General features: G+C 37.3%; 1 protein-coding gene and 1 pseudogene across 2 annotated transcripts in view; one reads left to right on the forward strand and one right to left on the reverse strand.

The window, feature by feature from the left end:
• Positions 1–22,110, forward strand: part of PKHD1 (PKHD1 ciliary IPT domain containing fibrocystin/polyductin) — a 488,429-nt gene that overhangs the window by 212,775 nt on the left and 253,544 nt on the right. For both annotated transcript variants that reach the window (XR_002082091.2, XM_019457395.2), the window contains exons 44-48: positions 5,245–5,357; positions 6,607–6,712; positions 11,125–11,259; positions 17,297–17,432; positions 19,952–20,198. Coding sequence is in view for 1 of the 2 variants with exons in the window: in XM_019457395.2 (XP_019312940.2) it covers positions 5,245–5,357; positions 6,607–6,712; positions 11,125–11,259; positions 17,297–17,432; positions 19,952–20,198 (737 nt within the window). In the remaining variant the exon portion in view is untranslated. The remainder of the gene's footprint in view (positions 1–5,244; positions 5,358–6,606; positions 6,713–11,124; positions 11,260–17,296; positions 17,433–19,951; positions 20,199–22,110) is intronic.
• LOC128777942 (U4 spliceosomal RNA) lies at positions 583–654 on the reverse strand (annotated as a pseudogene).

The raw sequence follows: 22,110 nt of genomic DNA on the forward strand, positions 1-22,110 counted from the left end.
CCTCTTGCATTATTGGGAATGCAAACTCGTGCAGCCACTCTGGAAAACAGTTTGGTGGTTCCTCAAAAAATTAAAATAGAATCACCCTGTGGCCCAGCAATAGCACTACTAGGAATTTATGCAAAGGATACAGAAGTGCTGATTTATAGGGGCACATGTACCCCAATGTTTATGGCAGTGTTATCAACAATTGCCAAATTATGGAAAGAGCCCAAGTGTCCATTGATAGATGAATGGATAAAAAAGATGTGATAAACACACACACACACACACACACACACACACACACACACACACAGGAATACTATTCAGCAATGAAAAAGAACGAAATCTTGCCATTTGCCACAACGTGGTTGGAATTGGAGGGTGTTATGCTAAGTGAAATAAGTCAGTCAGAAAAAGACGGATATCATATGTTTTCACTCATGTGGAATTTGAGAAACTTAACAGAAGATCAGAGGGGAAGGGAAGGAAAAGTAAGTTAAAAACAGAGAGGGAGGCAAACCAGAAGAGACAGAGTACAAACTGAGGGTTGATGAGGGTAGGTGGTGGGGAGGGGTTGGGAAAATGAGTTATGGGCACTGGGTTTTCAATTAGCAATAATCACGCCTCGGATAAACCTCATTGGGTACAATACTGCCACTGCGCAAAGCTTGAGTTATGGGTATTGAGGAGGGCACTTGTTGGGATGAGCACTGGGTGTTGTATATAAGTGATGAATCACGGGAATATACTCCCCAAATCTCAATTTTTTCTTCTGTTGTTCAAAACAACTATGTCAGTAGACAGTCCTCATTAACTTTATGTCGATGTCTTGATAATGCTCAACCCCATAATGCTGGAGTTTAAGACCCCTCATCTTCCTTAAACATACTCTTCAAAATGTCTTTTCCTGTTGACTACTGGGAATTAGCTCACATCCTCACCCATGCGACTCTCTGTGCCCTCTGAACTGAGCATGCCGTTTTTCCATTTGCTAGGAATGGTAGGGATTTTATACTGTCTGGAATTTTGGTGTGAACAGAACAACTCTTAGTTAAGTCTGAACTGAAAAATGATGTCCAATTTTTAGGAAATCTATATTTATGTAGCAATATCAAACAATACTCCAGTCTTGTCCAACAGATTTTACCTGGTATCTGAAAGGTTAAGTTACTCTTTTCTCATGACCACAAATGCATCTTTCAAGGAGCTGGTTTACATGGACACTTAATTAATTTTTCTCTAGAATGTCTCCCACTAGAATGTCCATGATACATTGACTTCTGCAAAGAATGTTGCTCAGTATATTTTATCCACTATTGGGAAGGCCTATGGACTTCCTTTTGGTTCTGCCCTTGACCTGGTGACATGACTTTGCATTGCATCCTACTGTTTACATTTCTTCACTTGTGCCCCATTGTTTGGCATCCTGATTCTGGGTCTTGCCTTTATTTCTCTCCTTTAGCCTACAATCTCTGACACTTCCAGGTTTGGACATGAATTGAGTTGGCTCTGAGTTATTAGCTCTGTGACTTTGAGGAAGTTACTCAACATCTACAAGATTCAATTTCTTTGTGAAATTGTAATAATTTTTTTAGGGTAAAAGTGTAGCATTTTATTTAATTTATTAATTCATTATTTTAATATAATTTATTATCAGATTGCCTTACATACAACACCCAGTGCTCATCCCAACAAGTTCCTTCCTCCATGCCTAGCACCCATTTTCCCCTCTTCTCCACCACCCCCATTAACCCTCAGTTTGTTTTCTGTATTGAAGAATCTCTTAAGGTTTGCCTCCCTCTCTCTGTTTGTAACATTTTTTCCCACCTTCCCTTTCCCCATGGTCTTCTGTTAAGTTTCTCAAGATCCACATATGAGTGAAAACATATGATATCTGTCTTTCCCTGACTGACTAATTTCATTTAGTGTGATACCCTCCAGTTCCACCCATGTTGCTGTAAATGGCGTAATTTCATTCTTTCTCACTGTCAAGTAGTATTCCATTTTATATATAAATATTCTTTATCCATTCATCAGTGAATGGACATTTAGACTCTTTCCATAATTTGGGTATTGTTGAAAGCACTGGTATAAACATTGGGGTACATGTGCCCTGGTGCATTAGCACTCCTGTATCCCTTGGGTTAATTCCTAGTAGTGCTATTCCTGGGTCATAGCGTAGTTCTATTTTCAGTTTTTTGAGGAACATCCACACTGTTTTTCAGAGTAGCTTCACCAGTTTGCATTCCCACCAACAGTGCAAGAGGGTTTCCGTTTCTCCACATCCTCGCTAGCATCTATAGTTTCTTGATTTGTTCATTTTAGCCACTGTGACTGGTGTGAGGTGGTATCTCAGTTTGGCTTTGATTTGTATGTGAAACTGTAATAATAATACATAATTCAGAATTGTGAAAGTAAAGGAGACTCTAAAATCTGGTACCTGGACAATAGCATCTTCTTTAGAAATCTTTACTATGAGTATTATTATCACACTTGGTTCTAAGTTAGGAAAAAGGCAATTATTTCTAAGGAAAAGAAAAATTGAAAATAAATATAACTTGTACTGAGTTAGATCATCTTTTTGTGGGGATCTGGTAACAGATTCCCAACCTAATTGTCTAGGTCTCTATCCTCCTTCAGTTTTCTACCATGGCTTCCATGTGCAGTGGGCTGTTAAGGCAGCTCATGGGAAAGTCACCAGGAAGTTCATTCTTTCCAGTGTCTCTCCTGTCTTTGAACATCTCCTGGATCCCTTGATGACTAAACAGTATAGTGTTAGTATCTCATTCACCTCCAGAGAAGTAGTTGTCAAAATGGGCTCAAAAGATCAACGATATTGGAACCACCTATGGTGCTCAAAAGTACAGAATACTGTCCTCCAACCCTTCACCATAACCTTCAGTACCTGTTAAGTCTGAATATCTAGAGGTGGGGCCTAAAAATCTGTATATCATATGCCCCAGGTTAGGGTTTCCAGACAAAACACAGCATACGTGGATAAATTTAAATCTTTGAAATATAACTAATACATTTTTAGTAAAGTATATCCTATACAATATTTGAGATATACTCATATTAAAAAATAGTGTTTTCAATCTGAAATTTAAATCTCACTGGGCTTCAGTGTTTTTGTTTGCTAAATGTTGTTACAACTCTATGTTGCATGCACACTAAACTTTAAAAAACTTTTAACGAGACATTCACAGGACAGTCCCACCAAGCCCTATATACAGGTAACTGTGGCACTGACGTATTGTTTTATAGAAAGACATTTAATGCCTTGTTGGGTGCCACAGCATCACAATCCCTTTTGCTTTACATTCTCTCTTCTATGACCTGATGCTGTCCTAGTCCTGTAGCACATTCTCCCAGGAAATGAGTTGCTCACAGAAGGGACACTCCAGCTTTCTCACAGTCTTACCAGCTAGGCCATGTCATGCCCCCAAGTGATCAGGGATAAACTGTGTGGAAGTCTCTGTAGCTTCCTTTGTCCCTGTAGACCTGAGGCTGGCTGAGGAGCCTGTTTCTTGAGTTCTGTTCTATAGGTAGACACGAGCATCTTGGCCTCAGACCAGCCTCTCTGGCTGAGAGAGAAAACGTGCACAGAATTGTATAGCAAGTAGTCCAGCAGCTTGGTCTATTGGCCCTTCTTCCCTCCTACTGAAACAAAGAATAGCCAACATACTATTTACTTTACTGCCTGACATTAGAGGTTGAAAATTCAGATATCCATAGGGGCTGGGCTAGAATCATATATAAGTGAAGCAGAAAGGGTGTGGCCTATGAAAAAATAGCCATAATCCAAGAAGGTGGGCACTTCTTAGCTTCAGCTGGTCCCTGGCTATCCCATAGGAATTTGGGCTCAGTATTATTAAAAAACTGAAAGTCTGAATTTTTATATCAAGTCTCCCGATTTTAAGACATTGGAAATAAAGGCTCCTGGGTGGCTTAGTCAGTTGAGCCTCTGACTCTTGATTTCCGCTCAGGTCATGATCCCAAGGGGTTGTGGGATCGAGCCCTGTGTGAGGCTCGGAGCTGAGCATGGGACCTGCTGAAGACACACACGCTTTCTCTCTCTCCGTCTCTCTCTCTCTCTCTCTCCCCCTCTCTTTCTGTCCCTCTCTCTTCCTCTGCTCCTCTCCCTTGCTTGCGTGTGTATTTACTCTGTCTCTAAAAAATTATAATAAAATAAACAAAATGTTGGAAACAAAGTAACCATTTTTGTGAACATTAGGTAGGCCAACCAAAAGACCTTTGTGTACAATAATAAACTCTTCAGGGAGTTAGTTTTCTACTCCCTCTTAAATTATATTACACAGTGATGATTAAATTGTAGGTACATTATCGAGTTTGGAAAGATAATCCATTGTGTTCAATTTGTTCAGAATTATAGCCCAAAACTCATATGGTCTAATGGAGAATTTAAGTTTTATATGAACATATAAAATCCATCAAATTATTTAGATAGGAAATCATATAAAGAAATATTAAGGTTGGGGCACCTGGGTGGCTCAGTTGGTTGAGCGTCTGACTTTGGTTTAGGTCATGATCTCACAGCTTGTGAGTCTGAGCCCCACATCGTGCTCTGTGCTGACAGCTCGGAGCCTGGAGTCTGCTTCAGATTCTGTGTCCCTCTCTCGCTGTGCCCCTCCCTCGCTCATGCTCTGTCTCTCAAGAATAAATAATAATAATACAAAAAATTAAAACAAAGAAATATTAAGGTGATTAATCTAGTGAATATAAAGTACACTGGGGAGATTCAAGATGTGTTTGAGCTCAGACACCATGTCTCAGAACTAAGGCATAGTTAGTACAATCACTGGCCTTCATCCCATAGCCAAATCTTTGATTTGTTCAAAGGATTGGAGAGGATGCTTTGTGTAGACTTGGCTTTAAGGTACGCCTTTGCCCCTATATACTGTTGCGTACACCAAAGAGGAGGGCTTGGATTGATGACAAAGTAAGATTCCCTGTATGGAAGATTACAAGAACATTTTAACATGAGATATCACATATTAAGGTTGGCAAATTACAGTTGAGCTGAGCTGTGTGGGGGAAGAAAAATGAGAGTATTTCTGATCCCTGAGGTGAGGCAGGGTTGGGGGAAAGATGGCGGTGTGTGAAGAGTAAATGGAAGTATGAATATACCTCAACAGAAAGTAAATAAAAAAGCAGAATATTCACATAGAAGAGTCTTTCTCTCTGGCAACTTCATTGTATCTGGAATAACTATTATTTAACTATCCTTAATTTCTGTAGGGAAACAGGGTGTATGTTGCTGGTTTGGGCTACTTTTTTCATCTTGTGACCAGCCAAGCATCACAATCTCCACTTCTCTCCTTCACTCAGAATATTGCACATTCTTGTACAAGGTAACCTTGGGGAAATTCGTCTGTAATTTTGATGTAAGGGTAATAATTGAACATTTTTTTTGTACAATGCTCTCAGAGAGGGTGTAATCTGGGGCATGCATGTAAGATTTGATGGACGTGCCTTTGTATGCATTTGGGATCATAAAAGTTTGGTATTGAAGGGAAGGAAAGTGACAGGGAAGTCACTTGAGAGGGCAGCAGGAAAGAGTGCATCTTTTGTGTCCAGAGGAGAATTTAGTAGAGAAGTTAAAGTTCCAAGTGATTAGGAGCAACCAGGAAGCAGGAGTGACTGGTCTCAGGAGCCCAGTGGGGTGAGGAGCCTTTGGGAAGAGGCTCTTTGCCTGTGACATGTACCCATTAATAGGGAAGGGGACTTGTTCAATATCTTTGGTACATGGAAGTAAGGTCTTCTGCTAAGAGCAAGATCTGGGAAGTATGTTGGAAACATGGGAAAAATTCAGACTTCAAAGTCAGGCCCTACTTCAAATTTTGTCTTTACTCCTAGAAAACTGGCTTGGTTGTTGTTGTTTATTTAAGAGTCAGGTCCCTCATTTATAAAATTTCAGATCTACACTGAAAGTTTGATGTGGTCTTTAGAGATGACTCATATAATGTACATAAGAGAACACCTGGAATACAGTAGGAACTCAAAAATTGATAGCTATAAATAATTACAATGATAATAGTATAGGAATACTGCTATGATGGATAGTGATAGATGAGTGGAATAAGGATTAAGAACAATTGCTGTGTTATGTTGAAGGGCCAGCTGAAGATAGGATTAGCACATATGCCATGAATTTATCATGAAGATTATGACGTTTTACCAAGGAGCTGTCAGAAGCCCTGTAGTGTGAGCAAAGAAGGTACCCAGAATACTGTGAAAGTAGGACATTTCAAGGAGAAGAACAAAAGTTTGAGGGAGAACGGTTCTGGTGTTCACTTTCTAGAATGTTCTGATGGGCAAGGCACAGGTATCCACACCCCTAGGAAGGGTGAACCTAGAGAGAGACTGGGAGAACAGACTGGGATGGTGGCAGTCTTCATCTGCTGAGATTCAAGAGCAGGTGATAGAGGGTAACAGAGAGGAAAGACTGAGGGATGGGCAATGCTGGACTGGACAAGGGGTCAAGGATGTTATCTCTACTGTCCTTACTCATTACCTTCATTTTATATTTTCCAATGTGAAAAAGTGGGACATTTGAAACATGGAAAGTGGCTGATTTTCACTCTTTGTTTTACTTTCGAGGTGTGGCCTCTTTGTATACCCTCAATTTCAGCCACCTTGGGATAATGGCAAGGGCCTCACCGTGTTCCAAAACTTCACGGTTTGGGGAAGTGCAGGTGGTGCCCAGGTAAGCTGTGTTAGTTTTTTGTTAAATTGTCATTTGTTTTCTCATGGTGATTTATTATACATCTCTATTTAAATGGGGATAGTATGGGAGCCACTGCAATATTATCATAGTTGTATGGGACAAACAGCATCATAGATGTGTGGAAAAGTTGTTGAATGAACGAATTCCTACTCAGGAAACCAGGGTCAAGTCATTTCCTCTACAGTGACTTTTCAGCAGCTCTACTAGAGAACAATAGAATTGTAGTGATAGAGATTTACAAGCAGGAGAGATCATAGAGGTCATCTGTTTCTTATCTCCCATGCCTATTTAGAGATAAAAATTAAGGCTCAGAAAGTAAAAGGATTCCCCAAACGTCACACAGCACCACCAGCTGCAGAATTCAGACCCCAAATGTTGTGCATTTGGTACCTTAATATCTTGAGTAATGCATGCTTCAGTCTTAAAAAAGTACTGTTCATCCCTGGAACATGAAAATTCCTGCTCAAAGTGTCATTCTTATTTTTATCAATGAGCCACATTTTCTTCTATTTTCTTCAAAAGGGAAAAAGTTTGTGTTCAATCATTCACTTTTCATTACTTCAATGATTTCTGGTAAGGAAGCTTTGGATGCTCACTCTTAGCAGCAACTTGTAAAATTAGCCAGGGTCACTATTTGGTGCTACACAAAGAAAATTATATACACTTGATCTCTGTCATTTAGCAATCTGGAGCCTAAAATACGTAGATGAAGCAATATGTTTACAGGGCACTCAGGAAATAGAATAAAAACATATAGTTAAGTTACATTAAGGAAGTTAGACATTAATTTCACATACCCAACAAGAGGAAGACAACTGTGGATGGGGAAAGCCCAAAAATGTGTAATTAGGGTAGCTAACAGGAAGAATCCCAACTGCCTTTAGTGTTTTGTTCTTATTGAATTTATACAGTACTTTGTTCCCATAAACATCATGGGTAAAGGGGTGACAAATCCAGTGGAAACATTGATTGAGTGGCCTCTTACACAGAGAAGCAATTCATGACTTGAAGAGAGTTATGCAATATCTCCATGCCCTTGAATAACCTTATTTTAAAGGAAATAACCTAATAAAATGAGAATATTAGAAGGTGATCATGAAAGTCAGTTTTCTCAAATTCTGCAGTCAGAAATGCTAAACCCATAAAAACAAAAAAAAAAGAAACAAAAAAACCCATATCCTTAAAGATGAAACTCTTGTGCACTCAAATTGAATTAATTAAAAAGTTCAAACAATGTGAATGCTTTTGTAATTTCACTTTTATGAGGAGAATAAAGTAAAATTAACATGATAGGGAATTTAAAAAGTGATTCCCACCAAAACAATCCTGCAAAAAAATAAGAGAGATTTACACTTCTTATATAAAAAATTACTTTAAGGTAATAGTAATCAAGACAGTGTGGTATGGGCACAAAGAGAAATATGGATAAATGGAATAGAATTGAGAGTCCAGAAATAAATCCACCCAGTTGATTTTTGACAAGGATGCCAAGACCATTCAGTGGGGGAAACAATAGTCTTCTCAATAAATGGCACTGGAACAACTGGGTAGCCACACTGAAAAGAATGAAGTTGGATCCTTACCTCATACTATTTACAAAAGTTGACTCAATAATGGATCAAAAACAATGTTAGAACAGAAAGTATAAAAAAAATCTTAGACAAAAACAAAGGAATAAATCTTCATGATCTTGGGTTTAGTTAAAGATTCCTAGGTATGACTCCAAAACAAGCAACAAAAGAAAAATGGATAAGTTGGACTTTATCAAAATTAAACATTTTAGTGGTTCAAAGGACCTCATCAAAAAGTGAAAGTACAACCTATACAATGGGAGATGATATTTGCAAATGATATATCTGATAAGGGAATTGTGTATCTGGAATATATTAAGAACTCCTATAGCTCAACAGTAAAAAGACAACCCAATTAAAAAATGAGCAAAATATTTGAACGGACAATTCTCCAAAGAAGATATACATATGGTCAAAAGCATGTAAAAAGATGTTCAACATAATTAGTTATTAGAAAAATGTAAGTCAAAACCACAGTGAGATAGCACTTCACACCCACTGGGATGGCTAGAATCAAAATGATAACAAGTGTTGATGAAGATGTGGAGAAACTGGAACCTTCACACACTGTCGATGAGAATTTAAAATGGTCTAGATGCTTCAGGAACCAGTATGGCAGTTCCTCAAATTGTTACACATAAAGATATGTGTATGATATGATCTATCTACTCCTAGGTATATAAGGGAAATAAAACATAGATCTACAGAGAGACTTATACCCAATTGCCTACAGCAGCATTATTCATAATAGGCAAATGGTGAAAAAAACTCAAATATTCAACATTGGACAAATGGATAAATATAGCGTGGTGTATCAGTAGAATGGAATATTATTGAGCCAGAAAAAATGAAATGAAGTGCTGTTATATGCTACAACATGAGTGAACTTATGGAAACATTATGCTCAGTGAAAGTAGCCAAGTCCTACCTATGTGATGTTAGGCAAATCCCATTATTTTTTCTTCATAAAGTGGAAAGAGCAATCATACCTAAAGGATAAATTTGTGTTGAGAGTTAAATAGGTGCCCATAAGGATGCCTGGATCTTTGTGTTTACATAGTAGCAGCCCTTATTCTTACCATCGTTAGTGAATAGGAGTAGATAGTGATAGATCAATGTTAACAGTGATGTCTCTGGAAATTTTACATTGATAAATACCTTCTGCATCCAATAAAAATACATTGTGTTCACATTTCGTAAACTTACGTTATTAGGTATATCTGACTATATTCTGGTCATTAGACATAAGTGTCATGTATACAGATACTTGAACAGAAGATTCCATTGGGTAAAATTTCAATTGTGTATAAACATAGATTCATATTTATTTGATGACATTGATATTGATATTTTCTCATTTAATGATCTTAATAACCTTGGGGGGAACTGTGCCATTACTAGAGATCCCTTTCTCTCTCCCTCTCTCCCTCCCTCTCTCCCTTTCTCCCTCTCTCCCTCTCTCCCTCCCTCCCTCCCTCTCTCCATCTCTCTCTCTCTCTCACTCGCTCTCCCTCTCACTCTCGAGAGAGGAAAAGAGAGAGAGGGAGAGTGAAAGGGAGAGCACTAATGTCATACAGCTAAGAATTGCTGGATTCCAACTCAATGTGACCTTTGAACATATATGTTAATAAGAGTTGAGAAGAATATCCTTTCCTCACCATGTCTCATAAATGCAAATTGATTCTTTTAGAAGAGAGAGAGAGATGAAAGCACTTTCTGAAAGGTGTATTCACACAACAAATAGATGATTTTTGCTACTGTGTGTTGGTTTTCTTTTAAAATCACCAGGTTCTCTAGCTAATGTGAGGTGTTAGCTGTTTTTAAATATGAGTATATTTGCCAGATCTTGGGCTGATGCTTGTAAATAGGTCACAATTCTTACCAAGTTAACAGTTTAGATTATACTTATTTTGTTTAAATAAACCTTCGTGTCTTCAAAGATGTATCATTTTGTAAAAGCTGTTGGCTCATACATAATGGGATATGCAAGCTTTTTGTTTCATGAAAATTCAAGCTTAAAGACCGATTGACAAGTAGAAGCACGATACTATGATAAATCAAGGCTACTTTGGCCTTAATATGAAACTTCCACGTGAAGGTATGAATGTAAATATGATGCTATTTAATAAATAAATGCTGTGTTAGGTAATTTGCTAGTCCAGACCTCCACCTTGATTTTGAAGATGGTTGAATTGAAGTCCAGGAAAAGTTCAATGTCTTGCCTGAGATCATATAGTTAGTTAATATCAGTGGTAGGTCAAAACCAAGAGCTCTGTCCTCCAAACTAGTGGGATTCTTTCAACTCTAACAAACTAATTTTGTTAATATTCAATCCCTATTTGGGCCCACTCACCCAAGTTGTCATAAATATATATGCACATAGCACATTTTTAATCTGTAGTCATTTGGAATTACTTATTTCATAATTATATTTTTTATAATAATAGTAACATATACTACCATGAAGAAAATAGTAAGTATTTGAGTTCTTGGATGCTCTGTTTTTCTCCATTAATTTTGTGTGATTTGACAATTGCAAGTTTATTTTAGATAAGTGAAGAATTCACACTGACATTTTTAATGTAACAGTTATTACGAGGAGAAATGAAAAGTACAGAGGGGATGTTACCAAAAGGGACTAGTTAGTACTGACCTGACAGCAACTTTGGGATGTCTGTACAGATATTGATGGACAAAAGCTGCTTAAATGTGGTATAGCATGCTTATTTATACTTAATCAATAATTAAAGAAGCTATAGGAAGTCTGCAAGAAAAACCAAGCCTCAGACCTTTGCCATAACATATGCTGTTATTTTATAGATTTTTAGAAGTAGCAATCTTCACCTGAAAAACTTCCAAGTTTATTCATGCAGAGATTTTGGAATTGACATCTTGGAAAGTGATGCAAATACTTCAGTTACTGACAGCTTATTACTTGGTCATTTTGCCCACAAGGTAAGTGCCTTAGTGTAGTTGTTTTAGACTGTCTATCAAAACAGAATTGTTCGTGCTCGGTTCCCTAGTGACCCAGGGTATGTAATTTTAATAGTATTCTTTAGTGAATCTTGGGTTTAATTGGTAGAGGTTAGAAGAACTTTTTATTTGTAACAGTGGTGGTATCTATGATGAAATTCAAATGTACACAAGGTTTTAACGTTATGAGTCCATATAAATCCTAAAAGCCATGAGTAGCTTGCCAAATTCTTACTTGGTTGCAATTTAGCATTATTTTCACTGCAATTCAGTAATAAACCTAATGATTTTAGATTAATTTACCTTTACTTCACAAGGGTTATAGAATAGCAAAACTTCACATTTTCTCTTTGTATTGTAGTTTGCCATGTTTCAATATAAACATTTTGTTCATAGGGTCCTTATTGTTTTTAGAGTGCCCCTCCTCACCAAAGAGGTAACATGAATTTATGTTGCATAGTATACTAGAGTACCTTAGATGATTCCCTAATACTTGCCTAAGCATGGGTTTCTACATGATAAATATCAGACTACAGATGACTTCTCTGCCACTGCATGACCAGGGTACCAGAATGTAGATGAGGCAAAACAAATCTCCCAGATGCAGAACTAGAAGTAGTAATTCCCCTTAAGGGAAGTCCAGGGTTGCCATTGGTCTTAGTAGGCTTCACACCTGTAATGGACCCCCTTAAATTCTTAAGAGAGTTCTAGAAAGAGCTACATGTATATTCATATCACATTGTCATAACAATCCTAGATGAAAGAGACCTACTGTACTTCTGGAAACAAAGGAAAGAACAAATTCTTTACTTTGGTTCTGAATACCTTGACCTATTGAAATTTAAATAAGTATAGCTCTTGGAGGCTATTGTATAGGTATAGATAAAAATATTAAGATTAATGGGGCGCCTGGGTGGCTCAGTCGGTTAAGCGTCCGACTTCAGCTCAGGTCACGATCTCACGGTCCGTGAGTTGGAGCCCCACGTCGGGCTCTGGGCTGACGGCTCAGAGCCTGGAGCCTGCTTCAGATTCTGTGTCTCCCTCTCTCTCTGACCCTCCCCCATTCATGCTCTGTCTCTCTCTGTCTCAAAAATAAATAAAACGTTAAAAAAATTAAAAAAATATATTAAGATTAAAAAGATGATTTTCTTAAGCTTCATTTTTTTATGTTTAATTCTCAAAGTTAATTAAATATTTTTTGAACCATCATTTTCCGGAGGGAAATACCTGCCCATTTTTCCTTTTCTCTGAAAGGATTATCACCTTGAGAGATGAATCTTCTTTTTTGACTGCAGAATTTTCAAGAGAGGATGGAACCCAGATGTAGATTCTCTGATACCGGTAGATGAAAGGAGCTTAAATTCCTTGGAAATAACCTTAAAGAAGATGCCAAAACAAATGTCCATCAGGCTGAGTCAGTAACTGTCCTGGTAAATTAATGTCACAGCCTCTTAATTGATACTAAGTAGACATCATAATTTAGGGGAGAGTGATACAAACTAAGATACAAATTATGCCAAAAGGGTGTTTATCATGAGATAATAAAACATAATTCTGTCCTTGGGGTGTGATTCACTAGGAATGAAATGCAGCCTAGGGTCTCTCAGTTTTTAAAGAAAGTACAGGAGAAAAGTCCCTGAATAGATATTAAACAGCTTGTTCTAGAAGAGATCTAGATCCTGGTTAGGCACACAAAGCATAAAACCATGGAACTTTAGATCTAATTATCCCTTAGAAGTTGATCTAGTTAAAACTTATGAATTTACCGGTAAACAGATGGAGAATTTGAGAGGTCAAATGATAGCCCAGGATCTATGCCCAGTATTGTGGAGCTAGGATCACCAGCATACCCTCTTACCCTTGGTCAAATACTCTTCAAATCATACGTGGAAGATAGCTTTGGCAATGAGCATTGCCTACTCCAGTATTTCCTGTAGTATTTTTCATGCAAGGCTATTTCCAAGAGGGGGTCTGGGAAAAGCAAGATTCTTAGGTTAATTATAATTATCATATTCTGCTTACCATACACCCATCCCCTGAAATTTATATTCCATATTAACACTTAAAGGGCTCTGTGAAGTTATAGGGTTAAAAACAAAAAGAGGAAAATATCTATACATCTTTATGTAATGCAGTATTTCTCAGATTTATTTGGGAATCTCTTTATTGTCACATGAAACTGTGTCAGTTGTTAAAAAGAAAAAAAAAAAAGAGAGAAAAAGGAGGACTGACCTGTCTGTGGTTGGGGAACTCTGATTTTAGCTTCTGTCTTCTGTGCCTGCCATTCCTTTAGGAATTTAGATTTGTGGCCTATCTATTCTTAGACCTTCCACCCACACCTAATTGGTGGCAGGCCATTACCAGTGAGTCCTAGCCTAAAACAAACACTACTTTCTGGGAAACACTTTTTGTTAAAAGAAATTATGTCTTGTAAGTATATTTGTGTGTATGTTGGTAACCTCCTGGTCAACACTACCTTTATATTGAGGTGGGTGGAATAGCTTGCAGGGAGGATGGCTTTAATACAGAACAAGAGATGTCTTTTACCACTGTGCTCCCCAGTATGACTGTATTTTATTTGTGTCAGTTTTCTTAACATCCTATTTCATTAGCATCCCCTTTCACTCTCAAAAGTGGCCTGATTTGGATGTAAATTATGGTCACCTGACTTTGGGAAGTATCTGTAGCTTGGTTATCTTCTCATTGTTATTGTAATTAATTTGAGCAGATGACAGTAGTTTAACATGTATCTTATTTAGGCAGATGCTGATGGGTGGCTTCATTCTTCCTCCTGTTTCTCTGGGGTTATTTCCTATTTTCACTTGCGGATTTGTCTTCCTTAATGTAGACCTTTCATTGTTCTGTTTCTCTACATTCTGTTGTAAGGCCCCTTCTCTTCTCAATGCACTTGCTCTCCCTGGGAAAAATCTCATTTTCTCTAGTAGTTTCAATTACTAGACATGCTGATGTCTCCCATATATTTGCACTTATTTCTACCATTTTACTTTGTGCTCCCACTTTGCAGTCAGTTTTCTTTTTTTTTTTTTCTACTTTTCAAACTTGATTTGTCTTGCATTGAAGGGTATCTTTTTTTTTATGTTTGCCTGTTTGAAAGTTACTCATTATGTTTTGGTTATTTTAGTTATCGACCTTAAATTTTCAAAGGCCTGTTTGTCTTAATGAAGTCTAAATTACAACAGCATCCTTAAACTTTGCCTGAACAATGAAATGACCTTATACTCTTTCAGCTTCTTTCTTCCTTCCCTTCTTGTATGCTACTTGTCTTTAGTATCTGTTCCACTTCTTAAAATAAATGTGTCATGGAAGCATAACATTTATAGAGAAAAGTGCACCAATCACAAGCAAAGAACTCGATAGATTTTTATAAAGCAAAAGTGATGGACATACCACCCAGATCAAGAAATAGAACATTATCTGTTCCTTTGAAGCCCCTTCATGGCTCCTCCCACCCAACCCCATTCCCCAGCTCCCTGGCCAAAGGGAACCATTACTCAGACTTCTATAGGCATAGGTTAATTTGAAATCTGTTTTTGATCTTTATATAAATGGAATCATAGAGTAGGAATTCTTTTGTGCCTGATTTCTTTGGCACAACATTATGTCTATGATAGCCATTCATGTTTTTATATGTTTCAATAATTTGTACTTCCAATTGTTATGTTGTATTGCACTTCATGACTATACCACAGTTATTTATTTATTTATTTGTTTATTTGTTTATAGAGCAAGGGCTGGGGAGGGTCACAGGGAGAGAGAGAGAGAAAGAGAGAGTCTTAAGCAACCTCCACATTCAGCACAGAGCCCAACACCAGGCTGGAACCCACTACCCTGGGATCATGATGTGAGCTGAAATTGAGAGTCAGATGCTCAAGAGACTGAGCCACCCAGGCACCCCTATACAACAGTTGCTATTGATGGACATTTGATTATTGCCAGTTTTCAGCTATTACCAGTAATGATTTCATGAACATTCTTCCGTATGTCTCTTGGTGTTCGTGTGCATGTACTTCTGTTGAATATATGCCAAATTGTAAAATTGCTGAGTCATGGGATATCCATTCAGTTTTAGCAAATAATGCGAAACAACAATCCTAAGTGTTTATACTTGCACCAGCAGTTTGGGAGAAGAGTGTCACAGATGCACCCTGAAATTTCTCCTGACCATCATCTTGGAGTTTTCCTGCATGTCTCCTTAATATTGGATCTCTTGTTCCTGATTCCCACATTTTCCTCCTTTGTGATTTAATTTCTTATTGTATTAGAACATAGCCGATAGTAAATTTCTTAACAAAGTGGGGGCTATGGAAGTAAATATTTTGAGTTACAAATGGAGACCCTCTTATTCCTAGGTTGTTGGTTATGGAATAGCAGTTTGCAGTTCATTTTACCTTGACAATTTGAAGGCAAAGCTCCACTGCCTTCCAGCTTCTAGTTTTGAGGTTGAGTAGTTTAAGATATTCTGATTCTTGGTCAGTTATATGTAACCTTTTAGTTTTTCTGCTTTGGAAGTTTTTGGAATCTTGTTCCTGGTATTATGTAGTTTCAGGATGATGTACCTTGTGTGGTTTTTCGTTGTAACCACTGTATTAGGGAACAGATGAGATTTTCCATTTAGAAAACATATCTTTCCCATCTGAGTAGCTTTCTTAAGTCATTTCTTTGATAATTCTGTCCTCTTATTTTCTTGTTTTCTTTTTTGAAAGAATTTTTATTTGGATATTGGACCTCCTCGGTTCTTTTTCTACTTTTCTTAATTTTCTCTCTGATTTGCCCACTGTCTTTTTATTCTGTTTTCAAGGATATTTCCTCAATTCTTTTCTATTGAATTGATTATTTCTGCTCTCCTGTTTTTGTTCTTTTTTTTTTTTTTCTGAAAAATCCCTTTTTGGGCTTCTTCATGGCTATAATATAGTTATTTCTCTGCGTTTTTTTTGATAGTGTTTAAATGTTCTTCTGATTTCTATACTGATTTTGTCTCCACTGGATTACTTTTCTTCTTTCTTTCTATCACTGTCTTTCATGGTGGAGACCCTCGACAAATGTCTGGTAATCCTCAGCATACAATTATTTTCAAGTGTTGAACAGTGAAACACTAACAACTTAATTAGACAGAGTTTGTTGAAGAGATTTTGCGGAGAATAGTAGAAGTAGGTTTTTTTTTTAGATTTTCTAATTTTAATTTTTAAATTAATATACAGTAAAACTATTTTTTTGATGTACCATTCTATGATTTTAAACATCTGTATACATTTGGGTAAACACTACCACCACCACCATAATCCAGATACAGAACAGTTGGTTCAACCCAACTTACTGTCTCAGGCTTCATCTTTGTGGCCACATCTTACTCTCAAGTCTAACCCCTGTGAATCTCTAATCTATTGTCTGTCACTATAGTTTTGTCTTTTGAAATGGAATCAGATAGTATGTGACCTTTGAGACTGGCTTCTTTCACTCCCAAATGCCTTCAGGATTTACCTAACTTGTTGCAAGAAGCAGGATTTTATTCCTTATTATTGCCGGGTAGTATTCCACTATATGGATGTACCACAATGTGTTTATCCATTCATTTGTATAAGGAAATTTGAGTTGTTCCCAGATTTGGTGATTACAAGTGGAACTATTATAATCATTTTTGTAAGGTTTTTGTGTGAATGTAAATTTTCATTTCTTAAAAGTAAATAAATACCTAGGGGTTGAATTGCTAGGTCATGTGATAAGAGTATATTTAACTTGATAAGAAAATGCAAACCCATATTCCATAGTTTTTATGGCCATGTGGAAGTTATCAGCACTGGGTATCATCACTATATTTTCTTTAATCATTCTAATATGTGGATAGTGCGTTCTACTGTGATCCTTTGTCATATCATGATTTGCAAATATTTTTTTCCACTCTATAGCTTGTCTTTTTATTCTCTTGTTTTTATTAACATATTACAAATTGTATTTCATGTGTCTACTTCCCGTCTTTTTTTTTCTTCTTTCCAAATCACAGGAAAGCCAGTGTATGTCAGCTGGGATCAAAACTCCCAAGAGATGGGAACTGATAATATCTAACACAACCTTTGTTAATTTTGATCTCACTGACTGTGTGTCCATCAGGACCTGTTCTGGCTGTTCCCAAGGACAAGGTAAGTTGTTTTAAGACATAAGACAGACAGGAAAGAAGGCCAACGTTCAAGTAATATGATAAATAGTGGCAAAACCTTTGTGACTCATCATTTCTTTCAATTATAAGATTGCATCAGTAGAAACTGCTTCTCTGATCTCCTAAAGGAAATCTCAGTGGTGGTCAGGTACTCCCACTATGACTCTTCTAGCTCTCCATTCTTTTCCTATGATGACATCTGTTGTACTTCGTCATTACGGTGCCCTGTCTCTGTTGGACTCAGAGCTTCATAAAGGCAGGGACCATGACCTCATGCTCAGAGGTTTGTCATTCATACCCAGAAGCTTGGTGCCTCAAAGTCAGTTCATTGATTGAATATAAATGGAGTTGGGTGGATAGATATATGAACATAAACTAACACACATGCAGTCTTTCCCCAAAGAGCCAGAATGGAGTACTTTATGTTTTCAACTGCCCAAGGCTTGGTGTATACCTAAAGAGAACCATAGGAATTCTTGTTTACTTGTAAACCACATCTCTGAGGTAGTGAGAAATACCTTGGAGGACTCATGGGCCAAGGTGAAAAGAAGTCGAGAGCAATCTAGTTGATTTGATCATTGTAAACAGCCAAACCAAGTAATTCAAGTAAATATGCTCTTGTGGTTTGAATCACCAATTTAGATAATTGTTTGTTTTTTTAATTAAATGAATAATCAGCAAGTCTCCACTTTACTTTTTTTTCTGTATAGGCAGAGTCAAAGACTTTTTATTTGGGTGGCATCTGAGTTTAAGATTATAGAAATAATAATAGGAATAAAAAATGCCTTATGGCATTCACTTCAAATTAAAATCCCTCAGTTCTTTAATAGCTTTACTGTTTCATATCATTCACGGGACACTAAAGAAAAACACACTACTTATGACCTCGAATGTCTGCTCACTGGATGATCTGGGCTAAGCCATCTCTTTCATTTGCTTAAAAACTGTGCATTCCAGTTCTGTCTGAGGAACTGGGGTGTATGAAGATGAAAAATACATAATTCTTCTCTTCCAGGAGCTCTTGATCTAGGTACAAAAATAAATGTTAAGCAGGTCACTGTAGTTAAGTGTGATGAGTACAGTCCTAGAGGACTAAACAATGTCAGTGAAGGGAGCAAGAAAGGGATCAGGCAAGATATCATAAAGTTGCTCTTGAGCAGAGTTTTGAAAGATGAATACAATTTACAAGGGAGAGATAGGCAGAGAAAACTTTCTAGAAATTAGGAACAGCATATATAAAAATTTGAACTCCAATAGGACTGAATTGTAGACCTGTGGGTGGTTGTGGTATTGGATGAACTATAGAAATTGCAAGAGGTAGAATCATGGAGTCTTTTTTTTTTTTTAACGTTTATTTAGTGTTGAGAGAAAACAAGTGGGGGAGAGGCAGAGAGAGAGGGAGACAGAGAATCCCAAGCAGTCTGTGAACTGTCAGCCCAGAGCCCAATGTGGGGCTTTATCTCATGAACCATGAGATCATGACCTGAGCTAAAATCAAGAATCAGACGTTTAACTGACTCAGCCACCCAGGCACCCCAGAATCATTGAGTCGTGAATGCATGACTTAACTCACTGCGTGGATTCTACTGGGATGCAGACTGAAAACATCTGGGCCACTAACTATTTGTATCTTTTTCTTTTTTCTTTTCCTTTTTGTGTATTTCTGATGTACGTAACACAAAAATATAGTAGCAAATGTACTGAGACTCGTGTGCTGAGTTTTTACATTTTAATGAAAGGGGTATGGGAATTAGAAAGCCAGTCAGCTGGATCAGCAGCACTACCGATGAATCACATGGAGGCAGGGTGAGGGAAACACTGCAACAAGTGTCGCCCTGCCACTAATACTTAAAAAGGTGCTACTATTAATATTTACCCACATGATTGATTGAATGTTGAGGGTATGTTTACAATATGAGGTTCATAAGAGATAGGGGTAGACTCCCTAGAAGAACTAGAGGAGAAAGATTAAAGACTGAACCACAGCACCTTTACAGTCAGTAACTAGTAAATTAGTCATCTGCGTCTCTATTTCCCACTGTACCAGTTTCTCATCCTTGGCACTATTGGTATTTTAGGCGGGATAATTTTTTGTTGTGGGGACTGTCCTGTGCAGTGAGGATATTTAGCAGCGTCCTTGCCTCTCCACCCACCACATGCCAGTAGCACTGCCATCTACCCACCTGTGACAGCCAAAAATGATTATTAATAGTGCCAAGTGTCCCCTGGAGGGCAAATCCTGGTTGAGAATTACTGCCCCAGGATACAGGCTGCGTGAAGGCATTGCCAATACTGATCTTGTTCCCGTCTGTGTCTCTAGCACATACCACAAAGCCTGGAATATGGTAAACACTCAGTGGATTTTTCTTGAATAAATAAGTGAATCATAACTCTATAAATATGAAGTTTAAAGTGCTAAAGCATCCTAGTGAATTCAGCTGCCATTTCTTACAACAGTCTTTTGTGCTGCGTGTAACAGCCTTTCTGTCTTCCAATTTATAGGTGGATTTCCTGTGAAGACCGACCAGTTGAAATTTATAAACTCTCCAAATTTAGTAGCATTTCCATTTCCTTATTCAGCAATTTTGGAAGATGTGGATGGGTCTCTGTCTGGGAGAAATAGAAGTCATATTCTTGCTTCTATGGAAACCCTTCCAGCTTCTTGTTTGGTCAACGCAAGCTTCAGTCAGATTGTTCATGGCAGTGTCTGTGGGGAAGATGTTCACTTTCATCGTATGTCTATTGGTTTGTAAGTTGAATTAACCATACTGATCAGCTTGCCAGTGAGCATATCATTCAGGCTGTTGGGGTTGGGGCTGTTTATTGAAGGGATATTGTTTTCTATATCCTATTAAAAATATTTAGTTAGATAAAAATGATATGGGAATACGCTTGACAGCTGTCAAATCATAAGTTTATGGTAGTTTGAGGCTTATTCAAATGACAGCTAACTTTCAATATTAGTGGACCAGATCACTTAGCCCATGACCTCTTATTGACATTTTGAGCTAATGGCATCTTCTTAAAAAGACTTGGAACCAACAGAGAATTTGAAAAGTAATTTTTTAACTTTGTAGTGGTATTTTATTTTATTTTTTTATTTTTTGAAAAATTTATATTTTTTAATTTAAATCCAAGTTAGTTAACATGTAGTATAATAAAGACTTTAGGAATAGAATTTTAGTGATTCATCACTTACATATAACACCCAGTGCTCATCCCAGCAAGTGTCCTTCTTAATGCCCCTCATACCTTTAGCCCTTTCCCATACCCAACACCTTGCCAGCAACCCTCAGTTTGTTCTCTGTGTATATGAATCTCTTATGGTTTTTCTCTCTCTGTTTTTATATGATTTTTGCTTCACTTCCCTTATGTTCATCTGTTTTGTAACTTAAATTCCACATATGAGTGAAATCATATTTGTCTCTCTGACTTATTTAGCTTAGCATAATACACTCTAGTTCTATCCACCTTGTTGCAAATGGCAACATTTCATTCTTTTTGATTGCTGAGTAATATCCCATTGTATATATATCTACCACATCTTTATCCCTTCATCAGTCAATGGACATTTGTGCTCTTTCCATACTTTGGCTATTGTCAATAGTGCTGCTGTAAACATTAGGGTGCATGTACCCCTTTGAATCAGCATTTTGTATCCTTTGGATAAATACCTAGTAGTACAATTGCTGGGTCATAGGGTAGTTCTATTTTTAAGTTTTTGTTGAACCTGCATACCATTTTCCAGAATGGCTGCACCAGTTTGTATTCCTACCAATAGTGCAAAAATGTTCCTCTTTCTCTGCATTCTTGCCAACATCTCTTGTTGTCTGAGTTGTTAATTTTAGCCATTTTGGCAGGTGTAAGGTGGTATCTCATTGTGATTTTGATTTGTATTTCCCTGATGATGAGTGATGCTGAGCATTTTTTTCATGTGTCTGTTGGCCATCTGGATGTCTTTGGAAAATTGTCTATTCATGTCTTTTGCCCATTTCTTCACTGGATTATTTGTTTCTTGGGTGTTGAGTTTGATAAGTTCTTTATAGATTTTGGATACTAACCCTTTATCTGATTTGTCATTTGCAACCATCTTCTCCCATCCCGTTGGTTGCCTTTTAGTTTTGCTGATTGTTTCCTTCACAGTGCAAAAGTTTTTATCTGGATGAGGTCCCTATAGTTCATTTTTGCTTTTGTTTCCTTTGCCTCTGGAGACATGTCGAGAAGTTGCTGTGGCCAAGATCAAAGAGGTTGTTTCCTGTTTTCTCCTCTAGGATTTTCATTGCTTCCTGTCTTACATTTAGGTCTTTCATTCATTTTGAGTTTATTTTTGTGTATGGTGTAAGAAACTGGTCCAGGGTCATTCTTCTGCATGTCATTGTCCAGTTTTCCGAGCATGATTTGCTGAAGAGACTGTCTTTTTTTCCATTGGATTTTATTTCCTGCTTTGTCAAAGAAAGATATTTAAATTAGAAATATTATTAAAAAATTCTTACAATGTCCATTCTCATTTATATACATGTCTCCCCAAGCTCTTTTTAAGTGTTCAGTATGCTCTGGGGAAGCAATTGATGATGCCTTCCTATTATTTGCAAAGTTGCTCCACTCCAGTTCATTTTCCTTGTTAATTTCATGAACTATTGGATTCGTACAATACATTTCCT

The sequence above is a fragment of the Panthera pardus genome, unplaced genomic scaffold (genome assembly GCF_024362965.1).
Source record: "Panthera pardus isolate Hobbes unplaced genomic scaffold, ASM2436296v1 HiC_scaffold_17, whole genome shotgun sequence".
Taxonomy (NCBI): Eukaryota; Metazoa; Chordata; class Mammalia; order Carnivora; family Felidae; genus Panthera; species Panthera pardus.